Raw genomic sequence first — 20,601 nt, forward strand, 5'->3', positions numbered from 1 at the left:
TGAACCAAGGTACAAAACCTCTAATTTTCTCCATTGTCAATGTTCAACTTGTGTAATTCTGTGCTTATGATTTTGGTCTTCTTAACGTTCATCTGCAATCCTGCTTTGGCATGTTATTTCATTTTTCTCAAGAAGTTCTTCCAGACTCATATACATCAGTCTGAGATTTGACTAGGAAGCCTTCACACTTTGCAGCAAACTAGTTAAGTAACAAATCAAACAGACAAACAAATGTACATATGCTCAAAACAGGTTACTTTTCATGAAACTGCACTGCAGCATGCCCATTCACAAAACTGCCTTGGAATATTCACAGTCATTCCAACACTTCAAGAAGAAGAACTAGTTTTGGAATACTGACAGTTGGCAGAACGAAGAAAGCAGATTAGTTTGGGTGAAAGGTTGCGTTTACATAACCTTGATAGGCTCAAAGCTCACCGGCTGTTGTCGTTCCAAGCACAAGTTAAAATGTCGTTTCTGACCAGGTCGAAGACGTCTGAGAGGTACCCGGGTCTCTCCAATAAACTCATTGTGGGTCAGTTTATCCTCATCACACACAGAGATTCTGAGAGGGAGAAAGAAAGAGGATGAAAGGAAGGAGCACCGGGACAGCAAAGGAAACAATGAGGGAGAGGGTTGTTAAATTATGATTTTAAGTAGGGTGTGGGTCATATCTCACCGCAGAGTTTTCCGGGCCATGTCCTCTGCTGTTATCCCATTGTATGTTAGAGACTCATTCCATATAGGGTTGAGAGTGTTGTGCTGGGTTCGTGTTTTCAGTTTGTTCGCCTGGAGGGGGAAAGGTATAGGGTAAAAGAGGAATTGGAATGAAAGAGCAGACTGTTAGTAAGGCCTGAGATTTGATCCAAGGCCTTGTCTTAGCTGTTGTTGGATGGGGAGGTGTGTCTTCTGCCAGTTTGGCACTCTCCTGCAGAGGTGCTGGACTCTCAACTGTCATTGTCCAGAGAAAGCATGCCCCTTGCTACATGAACTGCCGTCCAGCACATCAGGTTAGTGCAAGCTTGTCTAAGAAGTAAGCAACAAGGCTCTTCTTGAATTCCTCTCCCTCCCCTGAAGTCGATAAACAGAGGTGTGCATCTTCAGGGTGCTCCTGTCCTCTGAAGATGCCAGCCACAGAGACTGGAGAAATGTTAGGAAGAACAACCTTCAGAACACGGCCAAAGAGCCCCAAAAAACCACAACAACCATTAGATCCTGGCCGTGAAAGCCTTCGCAAATACAATTTATTATTTAGCTTTTAACATTATTTCTTTTAATACTATAAGCCACTTTGGTTAACAAACAAACGGGAGCTGTAGATAAAAACATCTGGAGAGCAACAGTTTGCCTACCCCTTTCTTAAAGTCATAGTTACTGGAGCTACCAGCATATCCTGTGCTGCCGAATACAGAATGTCCTGAATATGCTGCCAACCATCGGATGCACTGGCCCATAACTTACTTTGGACTACAACTGTTAGAACATTCTTTGCCTCCCCACCAACACCACATGCATGTACAATCATGGTACATTTTTCTGTACTCCCCACTTGTCTTTCCTTTTGCACTTCTCTCCCCCCTTTGGTTCCTATATATCCACACTGTTTTTACATACCCCATTTCGTTTTGAGTCTCGGGGCCGAAAAACCCAAACAAAACTTACAAACTTGACAAAGGTCTTCAGAATTTGTTTGTGGCAGCACCATTGGGACATGTATACCTCTTCTCCACATGTGCCATTTCCCCCAGATTAAATTACACACTCTCATGCATCAAAGCTGCTATTAGAGCCACTGGGGAAACAATAAAGTAAGTACAGTACCTGTATTTTCCCCCAGTGGGACTAATAGTAGCTTCAGGGCCTGCAGGAGGATTTTGATTGAGAAAACAGCAGTGGAGATTGGGGAGAGAGTTAAATCACATGCTCCCCAAGTTACTCTGATAATAATCAAATCTCTGTTTCTTTAGAGTGCATCATAACAACAAGAATAAGAAATTGGGAGTTAGAATCAGAAATCTCCCTTGTCGCATCTTTTGTTTTTTTTTCTTTTTGAAGGAAGTTGACTTCATCGGCCAGGAGCTCACAACCTTGTTTAAAAGTTTAAGTAATCCTTGTGAAGCTACAACTTACATGGTAGGAAATGCTGGATCATTCATTACAAATACAGGCCTTTTAACAAAACTTGACCATTCTTTTTAGCCTGACTTGATGCTTCTGTACCAAGAGGAAACGAAACCCTACCTGACAGTAGGGGGAGGAGGAGGAACAAGCACCCCCCATCCCATTGCTCGCCACCCTGTGATTACTTAAAGTAAAAGCACTTTTTACATACTCTGAGTGCTTCTCTATATTACTGTCAATCAATACATCCCCAAGCAATGCTGAAGTATGCTTACTTGGAAGTTCACTCCCTCAGAATCAATATGAATTACTTCAGAGAAAATATTTTTTGGATGGGACCAGTGATGTGAAATATACTGTAGTGGAGAATTCTTAATCTGTGAAACAAAGCTCATGTACATCTCCTGCAGCTAGAAATGTCCCTTCCATGCCCTCCCCAGTATTTTTTTCTTGGCTGTGCCACTGCTGTTACTCCCGTTCAATAGATAGGGAGACTAGAATTGATTACTCTTCAGGTGGTTACATACTGGGGGCTACTTCACTGAGCCTTGTGTCTGTACAAATCAGATTTTGTTAGGCCCAGGGACTGAGGCAGGGGCATCAATAGGATAGAAATCGAAAACAATGGTTACCTTACAAGCCCCTGGCAGAAGATGCAGTTTGACATAGGGATCAGCCAGGCCATTAAAATCCATTGGCTTCAGCCCCTAAAAACAGAAAGAGAAAGATGCTTTACTCCTTGTATGTAGGCACTTAGTTGAAACCTATGAGGCTTTTCCCCTCACATTTCCGGTCATACATTCCTTTTGTGTGTGTGTGTGTGTGTGTCTGTGTCTCAAGGCCGCTGCGCACAATGAAACATTCCTGCACTCAAGTAGAAAGTGGTATGACAGGATAAATCCTCATGCCATGATGACTTTATGTGTGATGTTTGTATCGCATGCACCATAAATGCATTTATGTCCAGGTTTCGTCCTCACGTCAACCGAGAATTGCCTGTGGTGAGCCGTGGGCTATTGTTTATTTCTGTTGACAGACTTTGAGGTGAATAATACCATCTAGAAATAGAAACCATTGTAACAAGAATTAAAACACAGCCAACGGCAAAGCAGACAAATAAAAATGCAACCTAGTCTTGAAGTATGTGCTGTATCTATAAGGCCCAGTTGGTGGTGGGGAGGCAGACAGGAATCGATCACCTTCCAGATACTATATTCCTATCAGTTGCAGTTAGTCTGGTAATGGCAAGAGAAGCAATTCAACATCTAGAGGCCCACATATTGCCCACACTTGGCCTAATGTTCAACTTTATATGTAGGTTTTTAAAAAGTAAATATTCCTTAATTGTCAGAAACAAGCAGCAAATTAACCTGGTAGTGAATCTCTGTGAAGGACATCCCAAAATTTAGGTGTCACAACCAACAAAGCCCTGCCTGGTATTCCTTCTCACTGTTTATTTTTTAATTACCTGTCTTGGCAGGGGGTAGAGGACAAGAAAGTTGTTGAGCAGAATGCAAAAGGAGATGATCTGGAGGAAAGTGGCTTGTTTTTAGATTGTTTTGGGGCTGAAGGGTTAAGACTACCATTTGAAATCAGCTTTGGAGATGAACTAGGACCTCTCATAAGTTGATAAACCATGGAAGTAATATGCTCCGAGTATCTCGCAATCAGCAAAAACAAAAACAACATAGTGTAAATTTACACCAATGGTGTCATCATCTGGCACTGGTAAAATTTGATTTAAATTAATTGAAAACTTCCTATCCCCACCCCACCCCATTTCAGGTTCTGAGGCTCCCTAGTGCTCCCCTTCCCCCCCAGGGAGCCTCAGGATAAGGGAGGGGGGAAACCTTAACAGTCAAAAATCATCACCATCAGATTACCCACAGGACAACTAACAATCCAGCAGCAAATTTTAGCTACTAAACAGCCCCACCCCACCCCATCTTGAGGCTCTCAAAGAAGGAAAGGGAGATCCGGAGACCCTGAAATGGGATAAGAAGTTTTGAAGCAATTTCAATTAAATTTTACCAGTGCTGGATGATGACCTCAATTAGTTTCTACATATATAAATTTAAGACAGTCAGATTTTGTCCATTAAATGATAAACTGACCATAGCATTCTAGACACTCTTCACAGGCAGCCTTGTGTTGCAATTATAATCCACAATTAGAGCAGGGCTGTGATCTAATAGCACAGGAAACACAGAGGACAGGCTTTTATTGAATATGTGGAGAATTTTCTACAGTTTGGACAGTTACCCTCTTGATACAATACTTATAGATACACCACTTTTCCTTTGTTTATGGGCACAAATGCTTGTGACTAAAATAAATTGCTCTCAATCTTGGAACTGTTTGTCCTATTCTTTTTAATGCTGTTCAGAACTGCTGCTGGAACATCCAGCTAAATTGGCCTAATTGAAGAACTGCCAATGGGGGTAATAGCACTTCCAGTCATAAAAGAAAAAAATAAAATAAAAACAAACCGAGCCATGCAGATACACCCTAAACGAGCCTTCTGCAATCTGGTGCTCGTCAGAGGTGTTGCAGTACTGCTGCTTGGAGGGTTCTGGGAGTTATCGTCCATTGCATCAGGACAGTGCCAGGGTGCAGAAACCTGTCCTAACCTGTCCCATGAGTAAGCCCAAAGGTTGGCAAACTAAAGATACAGAAAGGAAGGCCTATGACTTGAGATGAATTCTCCGTTGTGTGGGGGAAAGGGATGTGAGGTGAAGCAATGGGGTGTGGCAACGGCTGTGAAGAAAGATGGGAGAAGGGACAGCATTACTTTTTGCTGTGGTTCCAAACTGCCGCATTGTTTCCCTTGCTTTCCTCCCCTCCCTCCTCTGTTGCCATGGCAACCTCGGATGCCTGCGGATACCCGGTTGCCTGGCGTGTAGCCGAGGTGCTTGAAGATGCTGCAAACCTACTAGCTGGGAAGGAAAAGGGGGTTATGCATTTGTTAGCATGTATAGGAGGGTAGGGGTTGCGCAAACATAGGCACCTGAAAGCCAAGTCGTGGGAAGGCATGAATGGGGATGGGGGAGCTGTCTTTTAATGAGCCCCTTTGCCTTTTGTGGGCTTGGAGGTAAGAAGGGGCTGAAAGCAGACGAGGAGGAGGGACATAACGTACGGAAATGAACAGTGCTGCTTCTATAATGAGATTTCCCGTCCCTGAGTGACCTCGTTTATTAAATCATGTCCCTTTGCTGTAGAAACAACACTTGCAATGCAGAAAGGCTGCGGGTTTGCATTGAAAAGGTGTGAACGGCGTAGTTGGGGTAGCCGCAAAATTGCATGTGTTTAAGGTGCTGTGGGGTGATCACAGTTACCTTGGCCCGAAGGATGGTGCAGTCAAGGGTGCAGCTTTCTGGATCATAAAGGATGTCGAATTCGAGGGTCCCAAGGGATGCTAGGAAAAGGCCAGGTGTCAAACAGAATGGAACAAAAGGATCAATCAGTCTGTGTTTCCATCCAAGCTTCTTTCTCACTCTCTTTCTCATCACTCTCACACAATCTGCCTGCATGCTCAGTTTTATCCATCAGTTCTTATACTGTATTACCTGTCTGCACGTTCCCCTTGCCTCTACCCCACAAGTCTATATAGGTGTGTTTGGATATCTACTACTACTAATCAGATGTGTGTACTCTGATACAGGGGTGAGTCTCCCCAGAATTTAAGGGACAGAGGGTGGGCATTCCTCCCCCCGAGAACTCTGATCACAAGTTACTTATGCTTTCCTTTTTAAACAAACTAACCAAAGGCTTCCTCTGTCTGAGACATAAACCAGTATAGGTACCAATACACTTGTTTCTAGCATGTTGCTTCTACTTTAAGGTGACCCTATAAATTTGTTGTTGTTGTTAAGTCGTGTCCGAGTCTTCGTGACCCCATGGACCAGAGCACGCCAGGCCCTCCTGTCTTCCACTCCCTCCTGGAATCGGGTCAAATTCATGTTGGTCGCTTCGGTGACACTGTCCAACCATCTCATCCTCTGTCATCCCCTTCTCCTCTTTCCTTCACACTTTCCCACCATCAGGGTCTTTTCCAGGGAGTCTTCTCTTCTCATGAGATGGCCAAAGTATTGAAGCCTCATCTTCAGGATCTGTCCTTCCAGTGAGCACTCAGGGTTGATTTCCTTCAAAATGTGTAGGTTTGTTCTCTTTGCAGTCCAAGGGACTCTCCAGCACCGCAATTCAAAAGCATCAATTACTCGGTGGTCAGCCTTCTTTATGATCCAGCTCTCACTTCCGTACATTGCTTCTGGACCCTATAAATAGTGAATTTCAAAAGGTCTTGTCATTAGCAGCTTTGCTCAGCTCTTGCAAATTAAGGGCTGTAGTTTCTTCCTTCAATCAATTCTTCTTCATTTTGTGTTGCCTTCAACTTTTCCTCAAATTATTGTCTTTTCCAGTGAATCTTGTATAAGGTTTTTAAAAATCCTTTGTATAACAGGTTTAATCTTGTATAGAGTTATTTGAAAATCAGGCATTGCTGTCATGCTTCTTAATGACCATAAGGATTAGGAACAGAATTGATGTTTTTGTTGTTTGTTTTGATTTGACTGGAAATGAATGTTTTCAGGATGCTGGAATTTGGTTTTGCATTGAGAGTATAATCCATTTGGGAGTATGGGCATTGTATGGTGCAGAGTTCCTGGGCTCAGACAATGCCACACATTCTTTCTTCTCTCTCAAAGCACATCTAGGGGACCTGAAAATTGCCAGGACACTTTCATTCTGAAAAGGTGAATCTTCCCTCTGTATTCCTTTACTCCATCTGCCCCCATCCAAATTGAATCACATCTACTGCTTTTCTAGGGACACCATTTGTTAAAAGCAAAGGTCCTGAAGTTGAACGTTGGCTAAAGGACAAGTCCTCTATACTTGGAAGCCGTATTCTGTAATCTTGGGTTCCTTGTGTCGCATTGTGTTTGTCTGGTGGTCACCAGATAGAGTTTTGTTAGAGCATTTCAACAATGGAACCAATTAGCTTGCAAGGTGATGAGTGCTGGAGGCATTCAAGAGACAATTGGACAGCCATCTGTCCAATCTACTTAGATTTAGATTCCTGTATTGAGCAGGGGGTTGGACATGATGGCCTTATAGCTCCCTTCAAACTCAATTGTTCTATGATTCTATGCTGCAATATACTGCCATTGCTATAACTCCATACATTCTAGAGCAGATACCTGCCATGCAAAAAAAAAAAAAAATAAAAAATAAAAAAAAAACCACCTATGTACTTCCTAATGAACACACAATGATTGGAGTTCAATTCCCAACTATCATTTGTCTATCAGTTCCACAGACAAATCCTACAGACAGATGAGTTATGTGCACATCCAGTCTATTCATGATTCATGTCATGCGTGAGAATGGTTTCTCAGATGGCATGGACATAGCCCTGCATGCAGCAGAAAACATGTACAGGTAAGGTCTGTGCAAAGCGAGCTAATGAACACAGGGAGGTCAGGAGGAAGGAATGCTACATGATTCCAGTACCCCTTCCTACATTCAGTTCTCCTGCACCTTTAATAGATCAACAGGGCTTATTTATCAAACCGCACCACTACCTACACTTTCCTCTGTTTGTGCATTCTTCCATCAGGAGCAAGATGCACACTTGCTTGTATTGGTTTCCAAATTGATTTCTGTCACTCTGCATAAACCTACTTGCTTGCCTGAACATTTATCCAGCTACCCCCTCCCTCCCTTCATCCATCCATTCACCCCTCTGCCCTGTCTTCCTTTCTGTCTCTCTCCTTCCCTCTGTTCCTCTCCTTCCCTCCCTCCCATCCATTAATCAATCTCTCCCTGTCTTTTAACCCTCCCTCCTGGGGGTCCATCTATGGGTTTGTGTGTGAGTGATGAGTGTGTGCAGTGTGGGAGAGAATATGAATTTTGTTTCTCTCCTTTGGCAGGCTGTTGTGTCAGCAAGGGTGTGAGTTTGTGTGGGTTTGTTTTTGTTTAAGGGGAAGGCTGAGTGAGCATTTGTATGTGTGAGTTTGTCCTCTGACGTGTATGTTCCTTTTGTCTCTTTAGAAGTGAAATATTGTGTGTTCTCGCTACCATATTACTTGGAGACTGCTCGTATTGTGGTGCACATAACGTACATAGGTGTGTGTGTCTGTTACAGTGGTGTTCTTGTGTGTTTCCTTAGGAGTGGTTACTAATGGTACTTATGCTAACAATATCATTTTTTCTGTGAGTGTTTGACATCCAGGATGGAACATAAGGACTCTGTACTGGCCCAAGATATTTCACTGCCTGAAGTGGAGTTCAAACATCACCCTGTTGCTGCTAGGATCAACACTTTGAAATATTTTCCTCCACCATTTGGGCATCAGTTTTATCTTTATTTGTTTTCTTCCCCTTGTAAGGCCACCTGAAACAGATGACTTCACTCTCTTCTATGTAAGGACTGCTCTCCTAAGCCATAAAAGCCCAACCAGGCCAACAATCTACCTCCCAGGGTGGCCACCCAGATGCCTCTACGAAATTGACAAGAGGGAAACAAAAGCAACAATCCTTTCCTACTCTTCCTTTTCCAGCCACTAATATTCAGAGAACTGCTGAAGCTGAAAGATCTATGTAGCCAATTTGACTTGTAAAACAACCCACACTTAAGGGAAATGCATATTTTTTCTTAGTACAGAATTTTCCTTCCAAAGACACAGTTCAAAATACAGTCACACTTGCAAATGGAGCTCATGTTTACTTCACACTGACTAATCAGAAAACCAAAGCAAGTTAATTTGTGACGTACACAGTGTGGCAAACCTAAACTAGAACTATCATATACCACTTATTACATCATGGGGCTTTGCTTCTAATGACACGGAAAGTACAAAAATCTAGTTTAGTCCCCACCCTCTATAACAAATGGTTGGATTCACATGTAATCTTTTATCACTCTACCTACAATATTCTGACATGTCCTGTGGCCTCTTTGTTTGTCAAGCATGTGGAAAGAATTTCTACACGCAAGGTCTGCTTCAAAGATCATGAAGCCCCAGCTGTGTTTTGGTCTGTGCTTTGTGTGGGTGGGGTTTGTGTGTATATGTGCATTTGTTTCCGCATTTGTGTGTATGTTAGATTCTCTGGTGTGTTGACAGGACTGTGGGTGGGTGATAATGTCAGAGAGTAGGGTTGCTGTGCAGGGGAGTTGTGACAATAGGGCAGCCTGGGTATCATATCACATAACTCTGTGTGTGTGTGTGTTTCTGTTCCTAAAGGCAAATGTTCCAAAGTCTTTGACTTCATGAACAAAACAAAACAAAATTGCTGATGAAAAATGATGCCTTTGCAACTGTCTATGCACACATATGAGAGAAAGAAGATATAAGAGAAACTCTAGTTTATCTAGGTAGGTGACTGGTCTTGGAGTGCCTCAAATCCTGGCCTGACTCTAAAAAGGGTGACTCAGAAGTAAGTCCTACTGATTTCAGTGGGGCTTACTTCCAACTGAGCATTTCTAAGAATAGGGCCTTGATTTGTTACTGCCTTTCTAAGATGATACAAGATGTCCCATGGACAATCGTATTGACATTTAAACGGCGATGGTGAGTCCTATGGTTCAGTGAAGCTTATTTCCAGGCAATTGTTTGTAGAATTGCAGCCTTCATATGTGTATGAATATTGGCTTGTGCATGTATTTGTGTGAAAGAGAGAACGCTTTTGAATGAGGAAGTATGATTGCATAAGCTGGTTGGATAGCTCAGTGAGTTTCCGGCTGCTGAGCCAGAGGTTGGAAATTCAGTTTCCCACTGTGCATCTCAGAAGGGCCAGCCTGTGTGGCCTTGGGCAAGCTGCACCGTCCCAGAATCCCTCCAGAAGAAGCATATTGCAAGTAACGTCTGAATGCTCTGTACCTAGAAAACCTTGAAAAGGGTCATCAGCACTTGCCAGGACACAGTTATAAAGAAGTACTGTACTGCAGAGCTTAGTGGTTTAGGCATCTGGCTGTAGAGCCAGAGGCTGGGAGTTCAATTCCTCCCTGGGCCTCCCTGACAGAGGCTGGATTCGATGATCCATAGGGTCCCTTCCAGTTCTGCAGTTCTAAGATGCTGATGCTACCTCTGTGTATGATGACAGTCAGGCTCTCCATGAGAGTCTGTTCAACACACCGGCTATACACGAGAAGGAGGCTCTTGTGAACATTGCTTCACGGTGGGAATGTGTATGTAAAATGTAGATGAATGTGTGTTTGTGAGGAGGGGAGAGCTGGGGAGCTGTCTTTCTTCACAGGAAATATTCATTCTTAACATCTAGTTTGCGCTCAGATACACCCGTTTCTGAGAAATACTGAGTAAAATACCTTTGCTTATAACAGGATACCAAAACATTGTGTGCCAGATATCTTCGGGGAAATACCTGTGGGGCAAGATACGTAAGCGGTGGTGTTTGTGCGCATGCGTATGCCAAATCCCAGAGGATGTGGGCATACACAGATGTTGGTGAAATGTTTTCAGTGATAATATGTAAAATACCTGTGTGTGCGTGAGGAAATCTGAGTAGCAGTTAACAAGAATCTCCCTGTGTACATGCATGTAAGGCAGAGAAACCATCTCTTGTGCATTTGTGTATACAGACTGTGTATCTATATGACCAAACCCACACGTAAAAAAGGAGAGTATGTTTGAAATGAGAGCATGAGAGCCTTTGCACATGTCAGCATGCATGCATGAAATGTTTTGTGCAGATCAATAGGAAATGGGACACCCCCCCCCCATGTGATGAATGGATGGTTAGATCCAGAGCACCTGAGCCTTCTTCACACTTACTGTTCTCATCAGAATCATATCCATCCGCTGATTCTCCTTCTCCAGTTCCCGGGGAGGCATTCATTGCCCCTTGGCCCCTCATTCGATCTCTCGGTGACAAGACTCCTTCTAGTCCTGGATGTGGAAAATAAGCGGAGATTTGGGCAATGGGTCGGATTGGCCCTGGGGATACATCAATAGCCATGTGTTCCCGGATGGGGACTGGAGCACGATCTCCGCGGCGCACAGTCATTGGATGGGCAGTCAGCTATGGAAAGAAAACAACACATGTATTTTGACTCATTCTGTCTCCACTTTCCTGCAGGCTTAGTTCATTGACCCTTATTCCCATGTAAATATTTTATAGGATTATAGCCTTAATGAACCACATCCAACAGCTCGAAATATATTGCTGCATGAGGTAAAGAACAAGATGCCACCACTTTCTCTTCCGTGTTTAAAAGCCAAATCGGCTGGCAGTCAAAACTTCAGTATTGGCAGTGGGAAAGCCTTCTCCCATGCCAGCCCAGAGGGCAACAAGCTGGTCTGAGGGGAGGCACAGCAAGCTTCATGGCACACAGCTCTTTCAGGCAATACCTTGCTGCTCATGCTTAGCTTTCTGTGCCTTGGGCAACCACCTCACTCTGTCTAATGGTAGGACTGGCCCTGCAAAATTTATTTTCCTCTGGGGGAATCGGGAAACCTTTTAAGATATAGCCTGTGTTTTGGTTGTCTTTTTTTGATCTTTTGCCTTCTCAGTTTTCAAAAAAATAGACACCGGCTTTGCAGGAGATCATTTACTATTGGAAATGACAAATACATTTCTACGTGAATACATTTTTTGGCCTATTTGGCCGTTTTTCTTGGTTTCTACCAGAAATTTCTGTTCATGCAGAACACCTTTCAGTGGACATTTTCTCTTCCTAAAATGAAACAACACGCCAAAAACCCTTTATGTGAAAAATATTGTCATTTCTGGCAGTAGACCCCAACCTCTAAACAGAGAGACATGTGCCTGAAAGCTCTCTCCTTGGGTTCATGCTTTATTGGAAGAGTACATTCTTCTTTGTACAAAGAACTTCTGACTTCAGTCCACCCTATGCCTCACATTGCCTATAAGTTACAGAAAGCATGTTAGCAGGACACAAAAGACCATAAGCATCATCCAGTACCCCCAGCCCCTAGCAGATAATAGTGTTTGGTGGAATATTTATCACTGAATATCATAGTTCTATATCTCCACTATGATTACTAGTGGCTCATCTCCTAGCAAAAATGCTTCCGTTTGGGAGCCTAGCGAGCCTCTTCTAGGATACTTCATTGTCTGTTCCAGGTTCTAGCTGACTTTGTCCTTCTCCAGAATACCCCAATCCACATATACACCCCAGAATTTCTTCTCAAACGTACACTTCCTTTCCATTGCCATTGAGCCTGCTCAGTCATCACTGGTCTGTTTTTAGAATGGTTTGCTACTTTTGTTTAATTAACTTTTTTTTTCATTCTTGAATTTCTTTGGATTCCCATAGCATGCTAATGCATCTTTCTTGTTTATCACTGGCCCCATTTTGACTTCCGTCCTACCTGCATTTGCCATCTGAGTTCATTATTAAAGGTAATAATGAAATATGAGTAGGATCTCACCCGGTTTTCACAACCTACACAAGCCCTTGGCTACCAGTTACATCCTAATGGTGAATTCTATGCATTAATTACACATTACGTCAAAAAAATTTTTTCTTTGTCCTGAATCTATTGCCTAGCAAGGGGGTGTTTGGTGAACAGTGAAATTTCTTTACCTACCTTTATCCACACCATGCATACATTTATTAGGTCTTTGTTACATTATTCAGCTCCTGACATTTTTTTTGGGTTCCTAAAAGAAAAGCCTCAAAATGATTTTGCCTTATTTTCTCTAGGGAAGGGACTCCAGTGTCATGATTTGGGTTTCATGCTTTGCAAAGCCACAATGAGTCCCAGAGTCCAAAGCTTTTTGTAGACACCCATATTCCTGACATACTTCAAGTGTTCACAAATCTGAGCATGGATCGGCTCTGACACCCATAAAAATTCATACCAATGATCATTTTTCTGACTCCTTTACTATTTGCAGTTGTAGGGAAATGTCCTCTGTTTTTTCAAATTAGAATCTAATGGTTCAATTTTAAGGTGGGATTTCCCCTGAGTTTCCTGCTCCTCCTCCTTACTCTCATTGATCCCATACTTCCAGGGTTATCAATACAACCTGTAGAGGAAATGTGACTTCCTTCAGTCCATCATCTGGAAAAATGACTTTCTCATTCATTTGTTGCAGATCAAAAGTTGTGGTATACAGTATACTAAGCAAAAGCTGTCAAGAGATCCTTTCTTTCTAAAACACTGAAAGATCCATGGTGTTTAATACACCTTAATTGCTGTACATGCTTACCTGAGAGTAAGTGCCATAGAATTCAGTGGACTTGATTTCACAGTAAACATATAAAGAATTACACATTGACTCGACTAAGTAATAATAACACAATGTGTTAGCTATTAGTAACAAAGTAGTATTCAATGAAGCATTTAAAAAATCAATACAATCTTGTAATAGAATGCTGAAGAACCGAACAGTGAAATCCCCAATTTTAGACTTACAAGCAGAACATTTAGAATTCATTTCCTGTATGTACTGTCTTTTAAATTTAATTTTATTTTGTTTGGTTTGTTGGTTGGGGTGGCGTGAGCCAATTATAATTGTGCAAAGAATTTCTTTGCTGGAAACTTAATGGCATTTTGATAGGGCAGTTTATTTAGAGACCAGCATCCTCAAGACAGCTATTTTTAATTAATTAGTATTAGATTATTAACCAATATTCATAGAATGTGTTTGCTAAATTGAGTTATCTCCCCCCCTTACTCTGAAATTGAGAGGGAGTTTTCCCTGTAGGTTTTATTTCCTTTCCTTAAAATGTTGTTTCAGTCAATTAATTCTCAGTTAATCAGTTTCCTTCCAGAACTGCCCCTTGATCTTAGATGTAGCCTTTCCCCATGTCCAACATCTAACCTATGCATATAAATACATACAAGTTAAGCTTCTATAATTTCCTGACACCTGCTTGATTTCCCACCCTAACTTCTCCCTTTAGAGATCCTACTGTACCTCTAAGGCACAGATCATCATTTGCTGTCCAGCAGCATCTGTAGCCCCCACTCATTCCAAGAAGCTACATCTTCCTCTTTTTACCCCATCTCTACTCCATCAGCCCCATACATTACAGTAACAGCTTCCAAAAACTCCTTTTTCACCCCCCCAACAGTCTCCCCCAAATTGCCACAGCCTTCTCAAACAGGCACGGACTGCTAAACAACTCTTTCAAGTCCCCTTCTTCTTTGAAAACTCTGCCAGATAGCATGTTTATCTCCCCCTCTCTCCCCTAAACTTGTTCTCCACAAATGTTTACCCCTGTTTTCTGCCTCTGCAAAGTGCAGGGTGCATCCTTCATCTTCATCATTCTCATCCACCAAGGGACCCCAACCCTATCCCACCCCGTTCCCATCCTACCTGGATCCTGGTCCTGTCAACAGGTAATGATAGGGAGGAGGAGTATGGTGCAATGAATGAGAAGACAGTCGATTGGGGGATCCCACAGACTTTGAGAGATAGAGCAGGCGAGCAAGAAGGAGAGAGAGAGAGAGAGAGAGTGCAAGGGAGGGGGGGTTGCAGGCAGGGAGGTGGAGACAATAGAGAAAAGGAAAAGGGAGGTGGAGGGGGCAGAGATCTGATTTGCAATACATAGATCAGATTAGATGGCAGATACAGAATGGCACTGTAGCATCTGTGGGACAGAACCTAGGTGACTGCACATTTGTATACATGCTTAAGCTATAGAGAGGGAGGGAAAAGTGACCTGATGTTGCCAACTGATAATCAGCTATAAAGACTGAGGACAGATAAAATGGGTGTTGTGGGACATTCAAGGATTCTGCAATATCAGACAGTAAAAGGTTGGATTGGATTCATATAGTATAAGATCTAGCTCTCTGTACCAAAGGGAGAGGAAGACACTGTGCATTTTAACTGATCCTGCCCTATCTCTTGGGCTTGGGGTGGATGCTGTTGGTTGGTTTGTTTTTAAGGCAAAAAGAGAAAGAGAAATGGTGTTAAAATCCAGTTTAAAAATAGCCAGATATAGGAAAGGGAGATCTGATGTGGATTAGATCAGAGTAGGTGAGGTGCATATTTGTTTGTATGTGGGGCTGTGAATGAATGGCGGGTGGGCATTTGGAATAGATGACGAAGATGGATAAGATGGGTGGGGGCATCTTTTGTAGATGAAAGGAAGGAAGGGCATGGAAGGGAGATATGGTGAGACTGGGGAATATATTCAGAACCAGCCAGAAAGGAAGGTGGGTGGGTAGGTGGGGGAAAACAACAAGGAGTTTTTTGGGGAGAACTGAATGAGTAGTCTTTGGATTAATTAACAGGAAAAGAGCTGTATACATATTTGTTGGGATCCAGCTTTCTATAGCAACATTTCCTTCTGTTCTACAAGCATTTCTGCCCCGAAGAGTATATATGGCTATTCTGTATGAAGAACAGGGCTCTATGGCCATGGGCATTTTCTTCTTTATTATTAATTTCATGTACGAGCAAGTCCTCAATCTGGAACTAGTCAGGGAAAAGGGAAAAGTAAAGGTTCCCCTTGACAATTTGTCCAGTCGTGTCTGACTCTAGGCGGTGGTGCTCATCTCCGTTTCCAACCCATAGAGCTAGCGTTTGTCCACAGACAATCCTCCGTGGTCACGTGGCCAGCATGACTAGACACAGAACGCCGTTTACCTTCCCACCGAGGTGGTACTTATTTATCTACTCGCATTTTTGCATTTTGCATGCTTTCGAACTGCTAGGTTGGCGGGAGCTGGGACAAGCAACGGGGGGCTCACTCCATTGCGTGGATTTGACCTTACAACTGCAGATCTTCTGACCTTGCAGCACAGAGGCTTCAGGGGTAAATGACCAGGGTAGGAACTGTGGCCTTGAAAATTAGGATATTAGCCTTGAACCCCAGAGAAAGAGGAAGGAGCAAAGGTGCTGGGAGAACGGGACAGCTCCATGATTGATTTCAGGTACTGTATAAAGGAGGGGAATTAATTGACTCCTACCACCAAGGAAGTGTTTATGTATAAGCCTCTTATGTGGATTCTCAAGTGGGATTTTTTTAAAAAAAAATGTCACTTTTACTCGTCCCACCATCCCAGTCAACAAGTTCTCCTATACACTCTTAGGATAGGGTTCTTGATCCTGTCACAAGTAGGCCTTATTTTCTACTTTGCTCACAGTCCCATCTTCCCTTTATTGCAAGGTACCTCTTGAGGTTCAAGCCCCAGCCCCTGAGAGCAGTTGAAATGTTTGAAGTTGTGTGGCAACAACATATCCGTTGAGTTTGGGGAATTGAAGTTTTTTCTGCTTTCCTTCCTCTCTTTCCCCCCCATCTGTTACTATGGCAACTCTGTCCTGGACCGACTCCAGGCCAGGAAATATTTGTAATGCTGCATATGCTGTTGAATGACATTTTAAGTGTTAGTCAAATAGATAAACCTGGTTTTGGACCAGGCAGGGGGCCCAGGAGCCAAGAAATCCCAAATTCAGTGGGAACCAGGGCTCTGTTCCAAGTCACTAGTTGCCATGTGCTTTCTGGGCCCAATTCAAGGTGTTGGTTTTAAGCTTTTAAGCCTCCAAGAGAAGAACCCTGGTCTCATTATGAACTTCCCTGGAATGGATGCTAAGATCTTGAGCTGCTGAGAGCAATACCACCTGCGGAGGCCTGCTTGACAGGCACATGGTGGGAAGGTTTTCTTCTTTGTTATTCCCACTGTTGCAGGAAGCACTCTCCTCAGTGTTGCAATCAGTTCCCACTCTCCTCACTTTCAGGAAGAGCGTGAAGAGACACCTTTTCACTCTGGCCTTTGAAAAAAAATTATTTCTTTTCAAGAACAAGTGTGATGATTTTACTTGTCTAAATTTTTTTTTTACTTGCCTGGCTATCTGTCTCTCTGACCACAGTTTCTCCATGAAAAAGGAGAAGAGAAAGAAAGGGGGAAAAATGAACGAACGAACGAACAAATAAATAAATAAATAAATTGAAATATGTGGAATTAGGAATGAACTAAAATGGGTGCACATAGTGCCTTTCCCCCTCAGCATAAAGCATTACACACACACACACACACACACACACAGAGAGAGAGAGAGAGAGAGAGAGAGAGAGAGAGAGAGAGAGAGAGAGAGAGACCAAGGACTCCTGTTTGTTTTTTTCTTGGAGGGACAGAGATTCCTTGTAGATCTGTTTATGTATGAGCATTCTGAACCTCATTAGAACATCAAAAACCCAACACCCGTTTTGTCTAGGGCTGCAAGCTCTAATCAGGTAAGCTGGGCAATTAATCATCTGGAACTTCCTATCACAGATTTTTTTTAAACATAGCAATTAATCAGAACAAGTAACATAGGGACTAAACTTCTGTGCTTTAAAAACTTCCTATGTTTCGGCAAAGTGAAATAAAGCACAAGTATATGGTAGAAATGTTCCTTTCTGGCTCTTTTTTCATTATCTTTTAATATTTTTTTTCATTAGAGCTCCCAAAAATGGGAGTTGTAGTCCAAAAAAGTAATGTTTCCAAGCTCTGAGCAGAGGTGAAGAAAATTCTAGATGTCTTGCAGCCACATCTGTGCCTTTGCAGTAGGTGTTGAGCACTGCTGAAAGCATAGACGGGCACTCCACATGTCTCTTCATTCTGCTAGAGTTTAAATAGCAAAGCTGAGAACTTCCATCTGGTTGAGAAAAGAAGGTGGTAATGTCAGCTTTTGTTGTCTCCCGGACTTGCTAGTTATATCTGTAACCCAAGGGAAATTGGCATGTTACCTGCCTTCACAAATCTGTCAAGAATAATAGAGATGGTTTTCTGTCCTCTGAAAGTGAGTGGCAGTATTTTGTTTTTGTTTTGTTTTGTGTTTAAATATGAAGTCATATCCTTAAACTGTCATATTGATGCAGGATGCTCCTTTAGTGAGATGCTGCCATATATAAATGTATGGCTGTTTCTGCAGTCTGACGCATTGATCCTTCAGTAGATTGAATCACCAAAAAAAGTTCATTTCATTACCTAGAAGGCCCTTCATGCAAAGCAAGGAGCATATTATTTTATTACAAACAAGGGTGGATAATGCTTTTATTAGATCATTAAAAATTGAAAAAGAGGCAAACGTTCCAGTTATGCAGGGCTCTGCTTCAGGCTGGGCATTTCAGAAACGAGGGTGGGTGGGTGGGGATGAAGAAGTCCATAAATCATGCCAGCCGGATGTGAAAGCTTCAGGAGCTGTAGTTAAAGTCAAGCCTGAAGATAAAGAAACCAGCTGGAGATGTTTGTGGAGTCTATTACTGTACTAGTTACCGAGTGAATTTGCCATTGCTTTTTTCAAAGGGCCTGGCTTCTGTTTTGGTTGGAAAGAGAAGCACCATCTCAAATCAGAAAAGCTGGAGGCAGTGGCAGCTGGTTCCTGTTGGGATCAGTGGACACAGCAGGTGATAAGAGACCATGGTGCTACATCCTTCTTCCTTCTCACTTGCACAGATTGCAAACCTGGAAGTTTAACAAGAGAGGGACATAGATGGGCCGTGAACTTCCCTGCTCTGTTAGGGAGACAACCAGCCAGGAGAGGAATAACTAAGTGTAGCCTGAAGCTGTAGTGGGGGCAGTATCCCTTTGTTTGAATGGTGGACTACCCTGCTGCTGCCTAGAGATAAAATTTAGTGGCATACAAGGCAAAAAAAAAAAAAACCACAGACAAAAAAAAACCACTTAGTTCGAGCCAGATTCAGGTTATTATACATTGAAGAGAAAAGAGAGAATTCTCAGTGCAGCGCTGTCTTTTTCAGGTAATTGTAAGTCTCCTTGCTCTGATTGTAAATCTTCCCTGGAATGGCTATTCAAGGTATTTTCTAGTCAGATTAAAAAGAAGAAAAAAATTTTTGTGGTCTTTGCGCAGGATCCAAAACCAATGATAGCTAATACCTTTATCAGACCTGCAGAAACTTCGAGTTCTTGCTGGGGTTTTGCTTTAGAGTAACAAAATGAAATACTGTACTTCTTCAGAGAACAATTCATCAGCCTCTGGAACTCACTTCCACAAGATGTAGCAATGCTTGTCAATTTGGAAGGCTCTAGAAAAGAACTAGCCGAATTTGTGGCAGATGAGGATATCAGTGGCTATTATTGTCTCTAGGATCATGGGGGGTACAGTTCTTGGTATAAACTGCTGGGGAACATGAGTGAGACGGTGCTGTTGTACTCATTGCCTCTTTGGAGGCTTCCCATAGGTGCCTGGCTGGGCACTGTGACAAACAGATTGCTGGATTAGAAGGGCCTTTGATCTGACCCAGGATAGTCCTTTTTTATCTTCATTGTGGTGTTTTTATATTGCATTGTTTCCTTTTCTTTCTGAGGTGAATGTAAAACACGCATTGGTCGGCATTTACATTTGATGCACCTTCTTTCATCTTCCACTCCCATGAATCACATTTCCACAGGTGCATATCTAGGGACAGAAGGCAGCCCTTCAGAACCAGAATTGGCGTCTTCCCTCTCTAGGGGGTTCTAGAAGTCCCTTCCTTGGAATCGTTTTGTCTGGCGGGAGCTGCAGTGGTTTTAACATCACAGGCAGCATAGCCTGGCCTTTGTGGGTTTATTTTCCTTTTGAGTTACAACGAGAAGAAGGATCAATTTAATTCTCTCCCCAGCCATTAATTTCCTCCACTATCTGTCAAGTTCTGAAGCAAGAGTGGGGTGTGAAACTGGAGAACGGGGAGTTTAATTAAGCAGATAAGCAGCGGGGGGGGGGATGGGATGAAACAATTTTGCCAATTGCCCTAGACCCCAACTTCACATTGCCACCCAGAACCAAGCCCCAGGCTTCCCACTGCGAATATGTGTGTGGGGATGGAGGAAGGAATTGTAATCATTTTGTTTGATATCTCCCTTTCTTGTTAATTGGGCGACTGATTGGAAAGCAGCCGCAACCCAAATGGAGGCTGACATTTTGTTCTCTGCCCCAGTCACTGTACATGACATTACTTGGCATTTGGAAATACAGAGTAGAGATGCTGGGCGGGGGAAAGGCGATCTTTCAAAACTGTTGATTCCGGTGCCAGCACCTGCCCCAATCCTACTCTCTCCCCTCCTTCTCTCTTTCCAAGCCCCTTGATAATCCTAGCACAGGCTGTCCAGATTTTGTTTGGCACGTTTCTGTCTTCAGCTGCTATTCCTGGAAGCATGTTCACACCCGCCTCCAGGGCTGTTTATTGGCGGGAGGAAGAGCAGTGGTGGCGGAGAGCATCTTGCACAGACGTTCATGCGCGTGTGCATGCATACACACGTTATTTTGGTTTTCAGGATCCGGATACCGACACCTGTCTCTGGAGGCGTCGGGGGAACTGAGCAAAACCCAACGGTTTGAAGCTGAAATCTTGTCCCGATCTCTCAGGTGCTGATCTGTAGTACCCAAACTCTCCAGAAATCCAAGCTGCTCGAAAGGACACCCCTGCAAAGTTTTGGGGTTTCCCTCTGCCCTTTTTTGGCATATTTGTTCCTGATGTTTTGATGCCATTTTTGAGATTGTTTGTAGTATGGCGGCTATAGAGCAGGTCCAAGACATTTGGCTACCCAGGATGAAAGACAA

General features: G+C 43.0%; 1 protein-coding gene across 3 annotated transcripts in view; it reads right to left on the reverse strand.

The window, feature by feature from the left end:
* DOC2A (double C2 domain alpha) overlaps positions 1-20,601 on the reverse strand; it is a 46,010-nt gene that overhangs the window by 8,773 nt on the left and 16,636 nt on the right. Inside the window, exons 1-6 of one of the 3 annotated variants that reach the window (XM_020798806.3) lie at positions 14,428-14,699; positions 10,911-11,157; positions 5,457-5,536; positions 2,754-2,828; positions 680-789; positions 439-565 (exon numbers count right to left, since the gene is read on the reverse strand). In XM_020798806.3, coding sequence (XP_020654465.2) covers positions 439-565; positions 680-789; positions 2,754-2,828; positions 5,457-5,536; positions 10,911-11,142 — 624 coding nt within the window. In that variant the 5' untranslated portion in view covers positions 11,143-11,157; positions 14,428-14,699. Of the gene's footprint in view, positions 1-438; positions 566-679; positions 790-2,753; positions 2,829-5,456; positions 5,537-10,910; positions 11,158-14,427; positions 14,700-20,601 lie in introns of those variants that run through there. The other 2 variants (XM_078377086.1, XM_072976828.2) reach the window with 2 other exon arrangements.

Source organism: Pogona vitticeps, chromosome 6, assembly GCF_051106095.1.
Source record: "Pogona vitticeps strain Pit_001003342236 chromosome 6, PviZW2.1, whole genome shotgun sequence".
NCBI lineage: Eukaryota > Metazoa > Chordata > Lepidosauria > Squamata > Agamidae > Pogona > Pogona vitticeps.